The sequence below is a fragment of the Falco rusticolus genome, chromosome Z (assembly GCF_015220075.1).
Source record: "Falco rusticolus isolate bFalRus1 chromosome Z, bFalRus1.pri, whole genome shotgun sequence".
Taxonomy (NCBI): Eukaryota; Metazoa; Chordata; class Aves; order Falconiformes; family Falconidae; genus Falco; species Falco rusticolus.
Window position 1 is genome coordinate 70,810,102 of NC_051210.1, and position 13,383 is coordinate 70,823,484.

General features: G+C 42.7%; 1 protein-coding gene across 6 annotated transcripts in view; it reads left to right on the top strand.

Annotated features, from left to right (window-relative positions):
* Positions 1 to 1,293, top strand: part of CPLANE1 (ciliogenesis and planar polarity effector 1) — a 66,918-nt gene extending 65,625 nt beyond the window's left edge. For 5 of the 6 annotated variants that reach the window (XM_037373378.1, XM_037373377.1, XM_037373382.1 and 2 more), the window contains 2 exons: positions 157 to 326; positions 746 to 1,293. In XM_037373378.1, coding sequence (XP_037229275.1) covers positions 157 to 326; positions 746 to 886 — 311 coding nt within the window. In that variant the 3' untranslated portion in view covers positions 887 to 1,293. Of the gene's footprint in view, positions 1 to 156; positions 327 to 742 lie in introns of all 6 variants that reach the window. The other variant, XM_037373383.1, reaches the window with a different exon arrangement.
* Positions 1,294 to 13,383: the final 12,090 nt, after the last annotated feature.

Here is a 13,383-nt window from a genome sequence, read left to right on the forward strand (position 1 = left end):
CATTTCAAGATGACAGGACATGCTAGTTCTGTATGGGTTTACACATAGCTTCAGTTCTTAGAACTTGGAGTTTCTGTTCTTGCTGAAGTTTCAAGACATTCAGAAGAAAATGACAAGAAATGTTACAGTGCTGTTGTTGGCTTGTTTTCTCCTCAGCTGCTGAGCACAGAGTCAGCAGAATGTCAAAACAAGAGCCTGCATATGTTGCTGCTGCAGTTCAGACGGAAGGTGTTGATCAAGAGAGTGATCGAGACGTAGTAAGTCCTTGGACGGTGCCTGATGACATCCAAAGAATACTTCAGGATACTCATGACTCCTTGTTTCAGGTAGAATGTGTGCTTATTTTAGGAATGGTTTGATGCCTGCCATTTAACACTTCGTTTTCTTCTGCATTAGTTGAAATGTGGTTTTCTATTCAAAATGTGTGGGTGGGATAGATGCAGAGGCACATAAATGGTGGTGATTCAACAGAAACACATTTTTTCTTTAAAAGCAAAGTCATTCTTCTGAGCCTTGAAAATCAGTGTTCTTTGTAACAGCTCCGTAGGTGTGTTGTCTGTCTAGGCAGCAGACACTAATGGGCGTGCATAAACAGGAAAATAAATTGCATTTATTGCAGAATAATCAGATACATAACTTGATTAGGAGAGGTTTCAAAGCAGTGGGGTGATACCTACTGGCTGCACAGAGGTCTTGTTCACGAATGACATGCAGTGACTCAGCTTATCTTCTTTTCCTCCAGTAGGCGTCTGCACTGCATCCTGTGAGTTTCTCTCCTCTCGGCATTGTGGACACTGATGGTGTTTCTGAAAGCACGGGAAGTATCCTCAGCAAACTGGACTGGAATGCAGTCGAGGCTATGGTAGCAGATGTGGAAGAGAAGTGAAAAAAAATTCTCAGCTGCTGTGCACTTCCAGTTACTGGTGTTTGGTTTCATTAATAATTGTTGTACTTAAAATGGATTGAGGCTTGCATTGGTGTTCTTCTTAAGCAGCACAGAAATTCTTACTGTTTTCGGTCTTGCCTAGACGAAATGCAATTCCTTAACATGTAGTTTGCATTCCATATGTCTTCAGGTCAACAAGAACTAAATACAGTTGTAAATGTAGACCAGCACTCCTAAACAAGAACAACTGGGTCAGCTACTTTACCTAAAAACATACATATGTAAAAAGTTCTATTTTAACAGCTCTGCACAACTGGTTTACCTTTTGTATTTAGTATTTAACGTCATTATGGATGAAGTTATTTTTGTAACTTAACAGTTGCAATAAACTGATCTAACAAAACTGAGTTTATTAGTTTCTGCTGTAAAGTGATTTACGCATGGAGTGCTGTTACTGCTGTGTAGCGCTATGACTGCACAAGTGTGTCCACACAAATTACCCTGGTATTTTAAACCCACCTTACTTGTACAATAGTTCAGAGAAATCTTAGAAGAGTTTGAGTGATTGATAGAAAGAAGTACAAATAGTCAGGCAGCAATAAACGGAACACAGACTTTTGTTAGCAAAATCAGACACTGGTATAAGACACTAAGGATACGTATTTACTGAGGTAAGGAAAAATACCACGTTCATCTATATAGTGCTGTTCTGTTAGAGCTGTTCTGGCAGCCCCCACATGTTTGTAGAAAAATTTCCCATATGTTTACTAGTCACCAGTTAGTTATGGTAGCCTGAAGAGATGCAGGTGTGGTGACTCCAAACAGCAGTAATTTTTATTTTTGTAGTGAAGAAATCTGAAATTTTCATGGAAGTCAAAAGTGTGTTAATTTCCAGTGGTTAATTACTGTCACCCAATACTGTAATATTAAAAAAAAAGAAAAAAGGGTATGTTTCCAAGTGAAGCAGCATCATGACAAACATCAAGAGGCATTGTTCAAAGAAACATATACACATATATCAGGATAATACTGACAGTTTCTGTGGGCTGAGATATCAAAACCAGTGGTGTATGTTTAGCAGTCCCCAAAACCTGCTTCAGCTTGTCCCACAGTAATGGCCAGAGTGCAAAACTTGGTACTGGGAGTGATCATCTCCAAATGAAAATGGCAAACCTTCAGAGGGCCAGTCCAAAGCATGAAACTGCCTTCACACAGTCTCGAACTGTCTTTCTCCAGCCTTTGTTTTGGGTGATAGTTACAGAATCACAGTCGGGGCTAATGGACATGCTGCGATGCACAAACACATTAATCCTTTGAAAAGACACTCTCCAGGCAAGACTGGAGATAACAAACATGGTAGTTTGCTAGCAGTTGAGTTATACAGGTTACCAAGACAGTGTACCTGTTTGCCTAGGGGGCCTTACTTGTTTGTAAAGAAAACTAGAGGATTCAGATCTGGACAGTAGATGTCTGAAGATGAAAATGTTGTGGGGGAGGAAATGCAGAGCGAGGTGGAAGAATGCTGTTTATTAAAAAGGTGTTGAAGACGTTTGAAGGACCATTACAGTCTTTCATCACGTATCCCTTAATGCTGAGATGTGGTGCAGCGCTCTCAGATATGAATGAAAGAAGGATCATTCCTTACGGAAGGGTTGCAGGAGTAAGATGGCTCATCCACTTTCTTCAAGCAGTGTATCTCACGGCGCTAAAGGAACTGAAAACGGAGAAGAGCAGTTCATTCCATTTTAACAGTGTGAAGGAAATCCTTTCTTTAACTGCCTTCTGATCCAAAGCATCGCAAATGACTGAAGGGCAGAGAGGCAGTTCAAAGCCCTCCCAGACACAAGGTCGGAGCCAAACTGGCACTTTGCTGGAGACGACGGAAGCAGGTGCCTGGGCAGAGCTGCACCTGCGGAGCCCAAGCAGTAAGAAAATCCACTCCGATACATGGGAATAAGATCATCGAGAACTCTCTTCTCAAGCCTGCTGCTTCCACAGATGGACGTTTCCTTGCACTTTCTCTTCATCTATGATTCTTTTCTTTTTAGGGCCACAGGTGGAACTTTTCAGTATGTTTTTTCTGAGAGGAAGACCTTTTACTCCGCTGATCTCTAAATAAAACTTTGAAATACAAATTAAGAAATAACTCCGGGAGGTGTCTGCTGTCATGGAAGCTATGAGGATCAAACAAGTAAAACACTATTAAATTCAGACCTAAAATCTTCCATCCTTTTAGAAACAAATTAAAATGTGTTTTTTCTGTAATGTCTCAGTAAAGATTTCTAGTCAAAATGCAGCTGTGTATGTATCTACAAATTCCACTTTTTTACAATTTAGCTACCTTACTATTTTCGTACTTTTCAGGATCAAAGTCTCTCTTGCAGAGTTGAAATAGAAGCTAATGCTCCTGTTCAAATTTGAAAGCTTAAGATTCTTCACAAGCACCAAACTACAGAAGACAATACTTTGGAAAAGAAATAAGTTGGTAAATACCATTTTCCTTCTTCATTCAGCTTGCTTTCTATATGCTAATTATGTTTTGGAGTCTGCTTCGTCATATTTGCCATCCTTTTTTTTTTTTTTTTTGGTAATGGACTCTTAACTCTGCAGATCATAGAACAGAATCATGGAATGGTTTGGGTTGGAAGGGACCTGTGAGGGCCAGCTAGTCCAACACACACACACACACACACACACACACACACCAATCAGCAGGGACATCTTCAGCCAAATCAGGTTGCTCAAAGCCCCCTACAGCCTGTCCTTCAGTGTTTCCAGGGATGGAGCATCCACCATCTCTCTGGGCAACCTGTCCCACTGTTTTTCACCACCCTCGTGGTAAAAACAAATGTCTTCTTTACATCTCCTCTGAATCTACCCTGGTTTAGTTTCAAACCATTACTCCTCGTCCTGTCGCTACAGGCCCTACTAAAAAGTCTGTCCCCAGCTTTCTCATAAGCCCCCTTTAAGAACTGAAAGGCTGCAGTAAGGTCTCCCCAGAGCCTTCTTTTCTCCAGGCTGAACGACCCCAACTCTCAGCCTGTCCTCACGGGAGAGGTGCTCCAGCCCTCTGGTCATCTTTGTGTCCCTCCTGTGGACCCACTCCAACAGGTCCGTGTCTTCCCTGCGCTGAGGGCTGCAGAGCTGGATGCAGTACCCCTGTGGGGTCCCACCAGAGCGGAGCAGAGGGGCACAGTCACCTCCCTCGCCCTGCTGGCCACGCTGCCTTTGGTGCAGCCCAGGGTACAGTCGGCTTTCTGGGCTGCGAGTGGGCGTTGCTGGGCCACGTCCAGCTTTTCACCCACTAGTAACCCCCAATCCTTCCCTACAGGGCTGCCCCAGCCTGTACTGATGGCCAGGGTTGTCCCAGCCCAGGTGCGGGACCTTGCACTTGGCCTTGTTGAACCTCATGAGGTTCCCATGGGCCCATTTCTCAAGCCTGTCCCCCTGGATGGCATCCTGTCCCTCAGGCGTGTCAGCTGCACCGCTCAGCTTGGTGTCGTCTGAAAACCTGCTGAGTGTGCACTTGATCCCCCCGTCTGTGACACCGAGGAAGATACTAAACAGCACTGCTCCCAGTAGAGACCCCTGAGGGACACCACTCGTCACTGATCTCCACCCAGGGAGCCATTGACCGCTACTTCCTGGATGCAACATCCAGCCAATTCTTTATCTTCCAAACAGTCCACCCACCAAAGCCGTCTCTGCAGTTCAGAGAGAAGGATATTGTTGGGGACCTTGTCAAAGGCCTTACGGAAGTCCAGCAGATGACATCCGAGCTCTTCTCTTGCCGGCTGATGTAGTCGCTCCGTCGTAGAAGGCCACCGGGTTGGTCAGGCAGGGCCTGCCCTTGGTGAAGCCATGCTGGCTGTCTTGAATCACCTCCCTGCCCTCCACAGGTCTTAGCGAGCTTCTAGAAGAGTCTGTTCCACGACCTTCTCAGGCACAGAGGGGAGGCTGGCAGGTCAGTAGATTCCCAGGGCCCTCCCGTCTACCCTTGGTAAAAATGGGTGCAATGCTGCCCTTTTGCCAGTCTCCGGGGACTTCACCTGACTGCCAGGACCTTTCAAATACCATGGAAAGCAGCTTGGCAACCCCATCAGCCCATTCCCTCAGGACTCTGGGATGCATCTTGTCAGATCCCATAAACCTCTGTATTTTCAGGTTCTTCAGGGGGGTCTTGAACCTGTTTTTCTCTTACAGTGGGAGGGACTTTGCTCCCCCACTCCCTGCCTTGAGGTCCATCTACTTGAGACGCGTGGGAAGAGAGACTGCCAGTGAAGTGTGAGTGAAAGAAGTTTTTGAGTTCCTCAGCCTTGTCATCATCATCGTTACCAGTTTGCCAGTTGTGTTCATCGGGGGGGTACAACTTCTTTGATGTTCCTTCTCTGGCTGATGTGCCTGCAGAAGCCTTTCTGAACTATTCTGTGCCTCCCTTGCCAAGTTCAGCTCCAGCTGCGCTGTGGCTTGAGTGACCCCATCCCAGCACAACTGGGCAGTGTCCCTATACTCTTCCCGGGGTACCTGTCCCTGCTTCCACCACCTGTGCATTTCCTCTCGCCCTTTAGTTTGACCAGCAGGTATGTTCTCCCCTTCACCTGCAGCCTGATACTCCTTTGACAGGCTTCCTCGGGTTTCCTCTGTAATTCTCCCCTCTGCTACTGTCCTTATTAATTCTTGACCCTGACTCACAAAATGCCTCTCCCTTCTTCTGCCAGCGAAGAAAACAGCGGTTTTCTTTCTTCATCAGGTTCTTACACAAATGTGACTTCCACGTGGTAGTTGTCCAGGTATCTGATGATGTTTTGCGGCCAGTGATTCTCTGGACCCATAATGATACCACCAAGACTAAGTTCTGAGGGCAGGAAATTAAAAAGGAGCAGAAGTAGGAGATCAAAAACCAGTAAAATGCAATTTATCAGAGGAAAAAAGAGCAAACAAGCAATTCTGATAAACCTTATATTGCATTTGTTCATGTAACAGTCATATTCTTCCCTACCTCCCTCTGGACTTTTGCCAGAAATTTGGCAACAGCCCTGCATGTGCCTCTTACAAAGTTCGGAAGTTACCTGTTTGATGCTTTTGTTCACAGGTTTGTCTGCGTTGCACACCACGTACAGAAATGCTGTTCCAACACAGGAAGAACAGACTCAAAACACAAAGTGATCTTCCTTGTAGCAGCTATTTCCTCATCTGCTAGTGCTCCTGGGAAGCAGAAAGTAAACATTTCTCACCTTCCCCACACTGAACATTAAATGTCATTGCCATGATCAGCAATAACTCGGCCTGTATCTGAAAATGTCTGCATGGAAACGCGGCATTTAATAACTCGTGTCTAACAAGCTTTATATAAAGACCAGTGAGTCTGGTCAGGAGTGGAAGCAGCACAGCCTGACACGTAGGCTCTTTCTTGCCATTTCTAAGCACTGCAGAACCAAAATGCATGGAAGAAAGAAACCCAAATCAATCTGTTATGCTGACATCTGTCTTTCATAAGCATGTAGATCGCATTGGTGTCCCTTCAAAAGCATCACATTCCTCTCCATCCAAGAGAAATCCCCAATATACCCCAGGTGAGCCCCGTATTAAAATTTGCTGTTAAGCAGTCAGGAAAGCAATACCTTAGTTATTGTACGTTGCACCAAATAAAAGTGATTGATGTTTTTCTCAAGTGGGAGGGAAGCAGAGCTGTTTCTTCCAAGTAGTGAAGGGTTCTGTTGCATCAAGAAGCCCCACAACCTGTCTTTCATTAGCTCCAGACTAAATTGGAAAGTTTTGCTTATGCAGCAGCTGATGATCACAACAACTTCAGGACCTTCTGCCAGGACGAAGGGCTGCAAGCAGAAGGTCTTCCAGGTAAGCTTGTGCTCTGAGGATGGGCGATACCATACAACTCAGGCTATGGACTGTCGTTTCTGTTATTTTGGACTTACTTCAAAGTAATTTTACTATTGGAAAAAAATGAATAGATTCTCGAATTGGTTGCTTATTTCTTTAACAAATAACAAGACAGTAGTCCTCTCCCCATAAATTACTCTGAAGATAAAGAGCCCATGAAACAGCAGTCTCTCTCTCTCACAGCAGTTCTCCAGGTAACAATGTATTGGTTCGTAGCCCATACCTGAAGAAAGCCCAGATGAAAGACTATACTTTTTCAGCCTCCCAAAGTTGAGTTCTTAACATTGAACTGCCAGCAAAGGAGTTCAGTTTCCCTCCCAGTTGAAGGAGAAAACTCCCCAGTGTTCTACCTTCTGCAGCAAAAGGCCTTTTCGTCACTGGGTTGTGATGAAAAAAGATGTATGAGCTTATTTCTTGTGCTCTGAGGCACATGCCTCTTACAAAATATCTTAAGAGCATAGCCTTGTTTTTGTTGTTTTGTTTTCATAGCAGTGAGCTGTCATTTCTATTTTACTGAATGCAAAACAACCTGGTGTTGTGCTGCTATGAGCAGAAGCTCTGTTCTGCAAAATGCAGCTCAGACATTCTTCCCCAGCCGTGAATTTCCACAGGTCACCAAAGAGCTCTGAGAGAAGAAAAACATGTCCCAGCGATAAGTGGGCAGAGGGATGTAAATCTCTGTCTCTTATTCTCTAACTAGACTAGAGCAGGTTTCTGTGAAGTCAATCTTGAAAAGCATAGAAAGCTTCCTTCTGTCATCCAGGCTTTTCAGAAAAGGTTCCTTGTTTTAAAACACTTTATGTGCTGGCTGATTTTGGCTCCTGGTGTAAGAAAATTTAATTATTACAACAATATTGGCATTCTCAGTTTCCAGGCATGCAGTGAAGACCCTTCCACATCTCAAGAACTGCATCAGCAGCAAATAATAGTATCATGGAGTTGGGCTGCTTTTACTTAGAAAAATAAGATGCAGCCACCTCAGCAATGCTCTGCAAACAAAAAAGTTTAGAATTGATTTAAAATCCTTAACTCAGGGCAGGTGGCTACACTGGTCTTCCTGATGATTGAGATGAATTCTATCATAAGAACAGATTTCAAGTCAGTGTAGACACAGCAGAATGATGCAAATCCAAGCCATGCTTTTGAGTCCAAGAGGAGCATTTTTAACACATACAAACAGGTTCGATACTGTCTGAGTTGCAGTATTTTGATGTTGTGATCATTCTCCTCTGAGAGTGTAACAGTTGGGAGGGAACAGTAGGTGATGATTTCACAGGAGGCAGGTCAAAACAATGTATCTTCAAAAAAAGATTTTCATGTCTTGGGAGCAAACAATGCTCCTCTGTATTAAAAAATCCTTATCTGTACAAATGTTCTCTTGTGAATCAGTTAAAGTAATTCCCTTTTTTTTTTTTTTTTTTTTTTGAGCAATGCTGATGTCATTGGATTTCCCTCTAGTATCCCATGAGCAGAGGGACGTCCAGAATTAGTATGGACATAGCGGCATGCTGAGATGAATGGGAACACCTCTTCCTCTTTTGACTTACAGCAGGAAAACTAGCAAGTAAGTTTTGGAAGATCTCCGAAAGGCTTGGCAGAGGTAGTGTACTGGCTCTGACTGCAAGATGAAAGCAGAATAGGAACACTTACCCTGGCAAAGCCACCAATAAACGGCAACTATCCTCAGTGAGAGCAAGTAACCCTTGGTCCCACCAGAAAAATTATCAGAGCATTGTCCATCTGTGAAAAGAAGAGCGGAGCACACTTGCGTGGCAGCTTGCAGTTGGCTGACCCTTGGACTGAAGGGCTGACTCCCAACTGGGTTTTCCTGTACTCCGTGACGGTGGCATCCATCTGTGTTCCAAGTGTCTGCTGGAGAGAGATGCAGAAGGAGGGAGGGAGGAAGGAAGGGAAAAATTAATATTAGCACACAGTTCTGTCTTCGTGAGAGAACTTATTTATCTGCTTGCATGTTAACGAAAAGGCTCTGCACAGAAGCCAGACTGGGTATGTTGTGAAACAGGTCAGCTGCAGGAAGGTGGACATACCAATTAGTTAAGAAAATACGTATGGAAATACAGAGGAGGAAAATGTGGGAAATTGAATACATGTATATATAATCTAATGCATACTCAGATTAACCTAATAGAAAAATGAGAAATGGAGGGAAAGCATTTTAAAAAGAAGGGTTGGCTTTTTAGAACAGCTTAAGTGGGACAAGCTACAGCAATTTCCATTTTCCTAAAGCACAGTCAACACTTTTTGGAGTCCCACCTGAGGGATGCCACATTTCCTTTAACAATCTGGTAGTGAGACATTCCCATCTGACTGAAAGATACTGAAGTTTCACACCTTTAAGCGTAATATTACTTCATTCATTTAAATCATATAAAGAGTCTTACAAACTTGAACTTAGAGAACCTTTTTATAAGGAGGGCTGTTTGAAACCATTTTTTCTATGTTTTGAGCTTCATTTCCTTGCTTTTTACATCCTAATACATGCTTTCGTACTTAGTTTCTTTGGTAGCTTCAGTCAGAATGCTTAAAAAAACAAAGCTAACTTTCTCTAGAAAAAAAACTTTCTTCCAGGAAGTTTAAATTTAAAAAAAGAAAAAGAAAACAAACCCAAAAGCAAACAAACAAACAAAAAAACCCCAACCAAAAACACAAAACCAAAAAATAATAAAAAAACCCCAAACAAACCCAAACCACAAACCTAACACTAAAACAGAGATTGAAAACAGCACCCACCACCAACCAAAAACCCCTGAGGAAACAGAAGAATTAAAATAGGAAGATGAAAAATACAAAGCTACGGAAGTAAGAAGATACTACATTGACAATCTGTTCGTTAGTATAAAATCTTGATTAATGAGGGACTGGGAGGGTGGTGAAGAAAATGGTGCTTTACACCGGCTGCCTGTAGCTGTGCATCTTCAGCAGAGGTCTGCACAGCTCTGCAGGAGGGACTACTTAAAGGGAGATGTTTGAACAAAGGGGCTGCATGCTGTCCTGGTTTCAGCTGGGATACAGTTAATTTTCTTCTCAGTCAAATCATGTGAAAAGACAGCTTAAAATACACAGGGCTGGCATCTGTATTTTGTTTCCAAAAATAATGCCTCAGCAAAGAAAGAGAAAGAGGTGTATTCCACAGGGAACATACAAGGAAAAGTGGTTGCATTTTGGTCACGGTCACACCTTCTGACGGTGGAAGAGGGTATGTTCAGCCGTGGAAGAAGTTACTTTAAAGATCCTGCACAGCTTCAACAAATGGTGTGTGGCATTGGAACACGTACATAACTAAGTCTGCACTACAGCTGGTAAAATTTTGTAAGAAAAAGGAACAAATCTTCATTAATACCTACTACCCGCACAATACACACAACCCTGAAACTTGCTTTTGAAATCATACTGCACGGTTTTATGTAAGGCAGAAGAAGTAAGGCTGCCCTGATCCTCAGCTGGAGTGTTTTCGGATAAGCTAAAGTAATGGAAGGGCTTTTCTTCTTCTGACATATAAAGACACAACAAATAGAAGGAAGCTGAAGTACTTGAAAAGGTCCCACTGAGAGAAATGTGTGCCTTGCGGTGACCAGCTATGTGCACCCTGCTAATCGTCCCCCTTACTTGTGGTGTTCTGGTTTTAAAATACCACTGATACTTTGAGACAGCAGTAGACCTGCTGGAGGAACACGTTATTGAAGGAGTAAGTTTCTGCCTTTCCAGAAACCTCTGACAACTGGACCCAAGTTAAGACATCACAGATGCTGATTTTGACAAAGTGAATTCTAGAAAGATTTTTTTTGTTATTAAAATTCTGAGTTTTGTGACCTGCTACTGAGCTGGTCAGAGCTGAGAATTTTATACAGTGTGTAACAGCTGCTGGATTTTTTTAGAAAACACCACTATGCATCACCATTTTTTTTCAACCAGTACTTTTGGACAGAAGTAAAAAGAATTGATGACGAGTGATCTAAATCACAGAGAACTTGGTATTACATGAATCTGACCTGCAGATTTGTGTATGGAGAGGAAGCAGTCCCATCAGAACTGCAGGGATGCATCAGACACATGTTCAAGGCTGACTTTGAATTTGAAAATCCATCTCCACACACGACTGTTCAGAATCAAAAAACCTCTCATGAATCTGAAAGGAATGCATTTTCTCGAGTCATTACACTTTGCCTGTGCTCACAGAGCACGTTTAGTCTAAGCAGGAAGCACAAACCCACTGAATTTCTCCTCTATGCCTGTATTTCTGGCTTACAGGAATTTAAGTGCAATTCAGGTTCTGTATTATTTCTGTACAAGCATAAATCCTAACAAGAGAACAGAACACATCAAGTAAGAGACAAAAAGAAGGCTGCTGCCCAAAGAAAGCCTAAGTCTTCAGTCTCTGCTTGTGAAGTCAAGGTGAGAAGCAGGTGATCCCCTGTACAGATTCTCAAAAATAAATTAACTGCAACGACAGACTTGGGCTGTTTCCAACAAATTTTGTAGCCTTCTGTGGCTGGATAGAGAATTGCAAATAAGGAAAAGGTAAAACAAACTCAGAAACTATTCTAGGAGAAGGCAAAGGAGGAAGTGCATCGAGAACGAGCTGATCGACAGAACATGGTGTTGGGGGGAGTGAGGTTTGCAGCCAAAACCAGCAGTTGAAGCAATGCCCCACGTAACGGGGTTCAGTGCTTCCAACTGGAGCTTCCAACAGACAAAAGGCTGCGTCACCAGCACAGGAATATCCTGCTTAATAATCAGTCCCCTGGGGAGGTGGGGGGGGAAATTGGCCAAACCACCGTTCTAGCTTTTAGGAAGCAGGGTGCTTGTTTTCACAACAGAAATATGAGCCTGTCAACACAGCTGCACTAATTACAGTGATGGAGAAAAAGCTCTTTTGAAGTCAAAACAAATTAAATAGTCCCTGAAATCATAAGAAATATTTGCCACTCTGTGTCACAAACCGCACCTGGGACAGTCAGTTATTTGGTGAAGTACTTTTGCAACTCCGGTGTGGCAGGCTCCCTTGCCTGGCTGGATGATTGCTAATAAGCACACCACACACTTGAACCACCACTACAACGGTGTTCACGTTTGCCTGAGCTAGTGCTGCTCCACGCAGGATAACCCCCCCCCGCCACCCCCTCAGTTCCCCCCCCCAGCCATCAGGCTAAGGATTTTTTTTGAGGAGGATGTTTGGAGAAGACGCTTAACAAACTGGGTAGCTACAAGCGTATGCATTGCACGCATGCCACTGAGAACTATTCCTTCCTAATAGAGGGAACTCCAAAACCAGCTGGGAAACCGCATCTGGACCATGTAGAGACTAGGAGTGATGTTGTTATCAACTGGTGGGTTGAACACAGACCAGTACAAATGCTCTCAGATTAATCAAAAAGTGGATTCCCTGGATGCCTTACAGATGCTCCAGGCATAATTTCAGCATTGCAAGCACCGCGAGAAAGGAACCAACAAGGTTTATGTGCGCATTCTAGGATAAAAACTTGCAAGTTTCATTTTGGAAGGGTCCAAACTGAACTCTTACAACATTTATTTTAAATAAATGAAATATGAAAATACTATGACTTTATTTGTATATAACAATGACACTTTAATATTTAGTCAAGGAACCATGAAATCTAAAAACTCACTACTTACATTAAGAACTCACCCATTACAACTCAGTACTTCAATGATAAGATGACAAATTCTCTGAGGGATACGGAAACGCTGGTATGATTATGGTGTGGCTCATCAGCAAGTGGAAGCAAACTAAGATACAGGACTTGTGCCTTGGGCTCTTGCTATTCCTATAGGGTGTGAGACTTCAGGAGTGTCAGCCACGTAGCAAAAGCATCAGGTGTGTGTTTGACTGCAACTCCGTTAGTATCTGTCTGGGGCTCAGAGTTAAAACCTGTTGGCTTTACAGTACGGATCAGCTGAACTGATCCATTCATTGCTCAGGAACATTATTAACACCTGGATTAGGCAGAATATCCTGCTGTTTAATTAGCACCAGATGAGTCAGGCTTGTCATGAGCCACAAACACATTTTAGAACCGTTTCAGTGCTGCAGGGTATTCCATGTTAGAGCTAATGTTGAGCACAACCCAATTATTCCACAGTAACAATATTCTCACTAGTGACACCACAACAGCAAAACAAAGGCTAAACTTTAACTTAAATTTTTAAATTTTAAATAGCTTTTTTAATGGTCACACCTCACTAAAATACTTATGCTGAATATTTCCCATGCCTACCTTCATACATGTTACAGTTAATATAAGCAATAAAGAACCTCAAAAAAATACAAAAGGGCATTACTGAATTATTTAAAAAAATACTTATTTATAATTAAAGTTTTGTCAAAAACTATTGTGATCTTTTACAGCTGCAGATAATGAAAATAAGAATTATTCTGCAATTTTACAGTACTGAAGTGGAAGATTAAAAATAACCATTTCATTCTCATTTATTTAGATTGTGGAAGTGTCTGTTTTCTTAAAAAGTACAATATGGCTAGTGTTAGTTCTAAAAAGCTTGACAATATCCCTTTGGTAGGTTAACTACATGTACAGTCAAAGGGAGAAAGCAGTAAGAAT